Source organism: Geospiza fortis, unplaced genomic scaffold, assembly GCF_000277835.1.
Source record: "Geospiza fortis unplaced genomic scaffold, GeoFor_1.0 scaffold397, whole genome shotgun sequence".
NCBI lineage: Eukaryota > Metazoa > Chordata > Aves > Passeriformes > Thraupidae > Geospiza > Geospiza fortis.
The window spans coordinates 346,065-353,130 of NW_005054537.1; the positions used below are offsets into that span (position 1 = coordinate 346,065).

General features: G+C 37.9%; 1 protein-coding gene across 1 annotated transcript in view; it reads left to right on the forward strand.

Annotated features, from left to right (window-relative positions):
• Positions 1 to 585: 585 nt before the first annotated feature.
• TRIM23 (tripartite motif containing 23) overlaps positions 586 to 7,066 on the forward strand; it is a 22,505-nt gene continuing 16,024 nt past the window's right edge. The window contains exon 1 of the mRNA XM_005429295.2: positions 586 to 769. Coding sequence (XP_005429352.1) covers positions 586 to 769 — 184 coding nt within the window. The remainder of the gene's footprint in view (positions 770 to 7,066) is intronic.

Sequence of the window (7,066 nt, forward strand, 5' to 3'; positions counted from 1 at the left end):
CGGGAGGCCTGTGGTACCCTGGGGTGCCGGGCTTATGGATTGGTTTTGGTGTTTTGTTTTTTTTTTTTTGTTTCTCTATGACCATCAGTTTATTGTGCTTTTTGTTTATAGCTTGAGATGTTCCGGCCCGCATATGTTTGCTCGCACTAGCTCAGTGCTGCGTTTATAGCTTGCTAGTTGACTTATTTGGTGTGACTGACCTCTTTATGAGCATCAGCAGCGAGGGGAAACTCCGCTGGCCAACTCTCTGCTCTGGCAGGGTCTTGCTGGCTGCTTCCTTTTCCTGCGAGGATGTTTCTTCTGGTTGTGCCTCTTGGCCAGTAGGCTTGTCTTGTGGCAGTGTATTAAATGCAGCGGGTAGGAACTAGTAGTGGTCAGGCAGGATGCTGACAAGTTAAAATGTTCTGTTTGTGTCTAATTATGTATTTACTTTTTAAAAATCGGTAGTATGATCGTTATATGTGTGCATATAAAGCAAAATTACTGACTCAGCTTATCTACTGTGATTGCATGAACATCTGTAACATAAATTGTTGTATAGCTTTCTGTGTGAAGTTTTGCTTTTTAATTAGCTTAAAACCAAAAATGGTCTTTTTTAACTTACAGGTTCTTGAGTGTGGGGTCTGTGAAGATGTATTTTCTCTGCAAGGGGACAAAGTTCCCCGGCTGCTTTTGTGTGGCCATACTGTCTGCCATGACTGTCTTACCCGGCTTCCCCTTCATGGCAGAGCAATTCGTTGTCCTTTTGATCGACAAGTTACTGAACTAGGTAAGAAAACAGAAGTTTGACATTCTTGAAACCTTGCAGTCAAGGATATCTAGAAGATAGTGCTTGACATAGATTCTTAGTGCTCCTCTTAGTGATGGTATTTCCAAGTAAGGAATGTGTAGTAAGGAAAAGAAAGAAAAGATTTTGCCTTCATGTTCTTGAACCTGGGCTTGCACGCTTTATACCTGGACATCTTCTTGTACACCTATATTTACAAAGGGACTACTCTGTTTAATAGTTCTATGTAAGGGTTCCTGAAGTATGAGTATTAGTTTCCTATTGTCCTAAACACTAAACCCATGTAATTGAATAGGTAAATTTTTGTCTAACATTTCCCTGAATTCATGATGAAGTGATATAGAGGGAAGGATCAGTGATAACAAACCTGGTTTTTACAATGTTAATGACTTCTACACGTGCATTATTGGTAGTGGCAGGCTATCAACCGGAATTCCCCTACTCTAACAATGTCTGCACATAGTATTTGAAAGGATAAGATAAAGATTTTTTTTCTTACAGTGAAAGTTTATTTTAGGCAAAAGATGACACATGCATATATAATTTCTTCAGAATAAGAATTACCTAGTCCACATGGGGTTATAGAGAAGACAAGTTATCAGAGGAAGATGTAACAAAAAGAACTTGTTAATAGAACTGGCTCCAGCAGTTTTGAATAGCACTGGAGGAAAAAGGAGCCTGTTGAAAGGAGAATCTTTGAAAAAGGACATCTCTGATCTCGTAAACTGTGAAAGAAATGTTTAAGTATCAAATTTGCTTGACGGTGAAGTACAAGAATCTGCTAGGAATATTAAGGCATTCTGCAGGATGTTTTTGTGAAGATAGAAAACAGGAAAAGAAATAATCAGTCTTGTATGAAAGAGGGGTTTGTTTTTTGGGTGAGGGAAATGGTAAAGTGTGAGAATCATGAATGATTGCCAGTGTAGAGTGGTTAAAAGTAATGGTTTGTTTGGCTTCATATATATGACTATACAGCTGCACAAGATTTCTTAAACTATGCTTTTAGAGAGAGAATCTTAGAGCACGACACTTGGTCCTGTTGTTATGAAACATTTTTGTCCAAGACCACTGCTTTTTCTCTTGTGATGGGGAACTTCTTGCTTCTTAGTTTTTATTATGCAATTTTTCCCAGGTATCTGAAAGGATCCTATCATATTTTTTCTGTGTGTTTCATGTTTGATGAAAATAAAGCTTTACAAAAGCAATTACAGATTTTTTTAAAATCTTTCTGATGAATTTTTAATGAAATGCTGTGTTATTAAATCTCCAAGTTCCCCACAGTTAGGAAGAAGGATGAAAAGCTTCAGGATCCTTATATATTGAAGAGTTGATAAATAGAGTTGCATCCTGCTGTTTAACACTAGAAAGAAGAAGGATGCACAGTGATCAACCGTTGCTCACAAAAGTAATGGGTAGAAAATCTTAGCCAAACAGCTTGAAAATAAAAATACTTCCGTGAATAAAAGTTTTACCTGGTGATCTGAGGGAGGGGGAGGTCATAGGCACTTTAGTCTTTCCATATCCAACACCATTGAGACATATTACTGGTTATAGGATATAAAACTAGGAGGTTTTGTGGAGTGCAGCTCATGACCCCTCTTTGAGATATCTATACATATGCTACCTTTCTCTAATCAGCTAGTAGTTGCTGGTATTGGTTAAATTTGCTGCAGTTGTAGTTCTGTTCTGTTCTAGAGCTTAGGAGCAGGGAGGGACAACTCAGGGCCCAGAGGAACTTTTCATACTTCCCTCTCCTCTGTTTGAGGATATGAGAAAGCAAGCTCCTTGTTCACCCTATAGCAATTCTAAAATTTAATGAATTTAATGAAATAATGTTCTCTAGTCTCAGAGAGCTGTTTAGTGTCTAAGGACCACTGCCAAGAGAAAATTGTGTTGAAAGAAAAGCTGTAAAATTAGGACATAAAGCTATCTGTGCTGAATTTGTACAATTTCTTGATCAGTAACTATGGATTTTATGGAGACTTTTAGTTGGTCTAAAGTAACCTATGGTACTTTTTTTTATTGCTCTCATTACTAAAGCACTTAATACTATATTCATCCAAGTTTTCCTACGTAATGTTGGGAGCTTTTTGAAATAAGTACTGGGAGATCTGTATGGGTAGATACTTTTTTTGTATTTTTTTGAACTGGGGTCAGTTTAAATATACAGAGCTGTTTCTTCTTTCTATATATAACTGTATGTGAAGGCAGGGTTAGAAGTACTTCATGAATCAGGATTTTTGGAAATATGTATTCTGCAACTGAAAATTGAAACATTGTTTACATGCTTAGCAAAATTTTCTAGTAGTACACAGAATCCTGTTACAAGAGAAAACATTTTGTAATGAACAAATAGGACTAAAGCTTGCCCAAACCATTCTGCATTGCAGAATAGATAAAACATTGATTTTTGTTGGGTTTTTAAAGAATTCTTTAATGGAATTCCCTGTGATTTAATCTTCTAATGGAAAATTTTGAATGAGTATGTACATGCTGAAGGTATGTGAACTATTATCTTCAATTGGATAAACTTTTTTTTCAACCAAAAAGGTGCAGTGGAAAAGTTAGACTGATTTTCAAACTTTTGAAATCATATATTCTGGAGAGTTTCGATTCAGATAGTTTATATGAGGAAAAATCCAATAAATAGTGTCTGTAGAAGAAGAGGCTCCTCTCAAAGATTTTCCTAAAAGTATGTTGATCTGGAAGAAAAGGCAAATGATTTCTTGCAATTGTTTTCTCTCTTCCTATCTCTCACTGGTTATTTTTGGCTGGTGGGTTTTTTTTGTTTGTTTGTTGGGGTTTTTTGTCTGTTTGTTTGTTTCACTTGGGTTCTGAGTTTTTTTAAATTAATATATGGACCAGGGTATTTTTAGGAAAAATGCACTTTGGAGATTCTCTCTATCTACCATTACTGCAGAGCTGAAATTATTTTCTATCATTAAAACTTGTTCGCAGAGATTTGCAGGTGATGGCATCCTTCATGTAATCTATCTGATTTGTCTTGTTTAGATTTACACATGCCTTTGCTAGTGTTTGGGTGCCAAGCTGAAGCTTAAAAATGCTGTGCAAGAAAATGCATTTAAACATTTAGAAAAAAGTTGTTCCTTTATCCCTTTCATTATTTATAATACTTTTGCAGTCAAGCTTCATGCTTCTGAAATTGACGTTTGTATTGTTAGCTGGAGTCAGTCTTAATATCTTTGGTCTGTCACTTTCTCGTTCCTGGCTGACACATTTCCTGCTATTCATGTCTTGTTCTTCTTTTGAGATGACAGAATGTGTAATGATTTTTCTGATGGGCACAAACATTCTTTGTAGGCACAAGGATGATATCACTAGACTCTCACATTTGTGATTAAAGCACAATTTGAGGTGAAGTCCAAGAGAGTAAATGGATGTATTTACAGAACTCATTGTTTAATGATTTCAAATATGAAACAAACACTTGGTCAGTTGTGTTGAGAATGTGTGGGTCAGGTACCTAAATTTTTTATAGGTAGTTTTAAAGTAAAAAGAAGCAAAGTCCCATTTGTGCAAATTTGTAAACTTTATGATAGATACCAGCAAAATGAGACATGACTTTTTTATGAGAATGCATGCTTATGACAAGGTAATCCACCTAGCAGACCAGGGGAAACCAGTTGTGGTCTTCTTGTATGTCAGTAAAGTTTTGGTACTGTCTCTCACAGTGTCCTGCTGGACAAGATGTCCATCACCCAGCTGGATAAGTGTAAGAAGGACAGTACTGGAGAGTGTCCAGTGAGGGCATGGAGGGGTGAAGGGCACTGAGGGGAAGCAGGATGAGGAATGGCTGAGGTCACTTGGTCTGTTCAGCCTGGAGGAGACTGAGGGAGACACCATTGCACTCACAACTTCCTCATGAGGCAAACACTTATCTCTGCTGTGTGGTGAGCAGTGACAGGACTGAGGGAATGGCCTGAAGTTGTGTCAGGGGGGTTTAGGTTAGATATTAGAAAAAGATTCTTTACCCAGAGGGTGGCTGGGCACTGGAATAGGCTCCTCAGGGAAGTGGTCACAGAAACAAGTCTGCCAGGGTTCAGGAAGTGTTTGGAGGATGCTCTCCGGCAAACAGTGTGGTCATTGGGAATGGCTTGTGCAGGGCCAGGAGTTGGACTCGGTGATCCTTGTGGGTCTCTTACAACTCAAGATTATTCCATGATTCTATGTTTTATAGGATGATTGCTGGTTATAAATTCTGTTTCAGTAAATTAAAGTTAGCATGTAAGCTTCACTTGTTTTTTAGCTGTGACCAAGATGGACGTGTTACACAATTGCTTGTATTATCAAATCCCATTATAAATAATAGAAAGAATGTAAGAGTGATGTATCGTTGTTTGTTGTGACATCTTAGAGTTATGGACAAAAAAATAACTGCATAATAGCTACTCACTTATCTTTTCTGATCTTTTTGATTACAATCCAGTAAATCAGTTTTGTTTTGACTTTCTCTTCACTGCTAGACATGGAACAGAACTAGCATCATTAAATCGCATACAATGTTGTAAACTGAGAAGAATACTTCTCAGTTTCTAGGGTTTTTGTAATAAACACTAAAATCTGTGAAAGAGAAGACTTTTGTAAGAAACTCTAATGATTGAGGAGCTTGTTCCTCTTGCAGCCTTACCCAGTATTTGCCTAAAGACTAAGACAATGTTTGCTTAAAGACTAGGAACTATAATCACTTACTTAAGTAGGTTTATCCTTTTGGTACATGTACATCCACTTATACTGGGCTATTAATGGCTATCTGGATTAGTGGCTAATCTGAAAATAGAAGGTGCATGTTAGTATCAGCCGTCATATTGCTGTGTTGTTAGTGTGACTATTTTGTGTGCTGTAGAAGCTGAAGGTTGTGCACAGTTAGTTTGCTGTGGGAAAGTGCTAAACACCCTAGAAGGGAACCACATAGCCACTTTCCAGTACTTTGTTTTCTGAGAGTTAGTCTGTCTAGATACCTATTTAGTAAATCCAGACTGTTTAGAAACTGTTTTGATGTAAATTAAATTCTAAAAGTGTATATAGTGCTCTGTATTTCTTCAGCTGGTAATAAGAGATGACTCGTTCTGTGTTATGGAAAAAACAGTGATCTTGCTAGGAGTGCTCAACCTAAAAAATTACTAAGCTCTGAGGTCAGAATGTATCAAAGCAGATGTCTTTGGTGGTGCTTAGTGTAATTTTGGAGGGACATAACATACCTTCTGTAAACTCCTTCAAGATCTGTGATAAAAAAAAGTCAAAACATTTTGTTTGTTTGTTTGAAGCTTATTTTGTGGAGTGCACTGATCTTAGATTGGATGTTGGCAATGTGGTGCCTCTCTGGAGCAGAGAAGGCTTCCACCGTGGAACTGATAACTGCAGAGGTCCCTGACTTTAAAAGCACAGACTTTTTAAAGCACCTGGCTTTATATCTATCTTCCATAGACCCATTTCTGCAAGCAGCAAATGCATGGTCTTTACTGGTAAACACATTTTTTTAAAACAGTTTATCAGTGTTGTTTATACCCATTGAGACTGTTGGAGCATAAAAGAGTTTAAAATGCTCCCGTTTATTGCTATAGGAAAACAGTATCATCCATTTATTGCCTTTAATCTGTGAGGCACATAAATTCTCAGTAACCAAATTTGAAATAGAGTATTACAGTCTGTAGTCTAAACTGTGAGGAAGATGGACCAGGGAAAAAAAGTTTCATGAAGTTAAAGGGGAAGCTACATAAAGCAGTGAGGTTACCAGCTGGGTATTTCTCATAACTGTGTAGTTGTTGTCTGTCTGGTCATTTAGAACTGCACTTTCATTCTAATGATAAATCACAGTCTATGGAGTATTTGATAAATGTCCATATTGAAGAAGTAAAACTTCATGTCTGTAAAAGATCAGTGAGATGACGCTGAATTCCAGAAGAATGAAGGGCATATACTCCTACAAGACTGCCACAGGGCAGCATACTTTAGGAGTTAGGAAACAACATCAAGCAACTGGACAATTGAAGTAGTCTGGGCTCTCTGGGAAAACACATGGGAATACTGTTTCCTTGAGTTCATGTAGATAGGTGATGTGTCATTGTCGTGGGTTTACAGGAAGCAGGTTTTCTGGGAATGGAGTGGCCAGAGGCCAATAGGTGCTCAGGTTCTAAATTGCCACCAGGCTTGGCCACTGAGGGTGGGTGCGCCTCTGAGAACACAGGGGTTAGAAGCAGAGCACTCCCTTGGGCTCTCTCTTTGATTTCCGGCCAGCAAAGAGGCAAGGCCTCCCCTGCC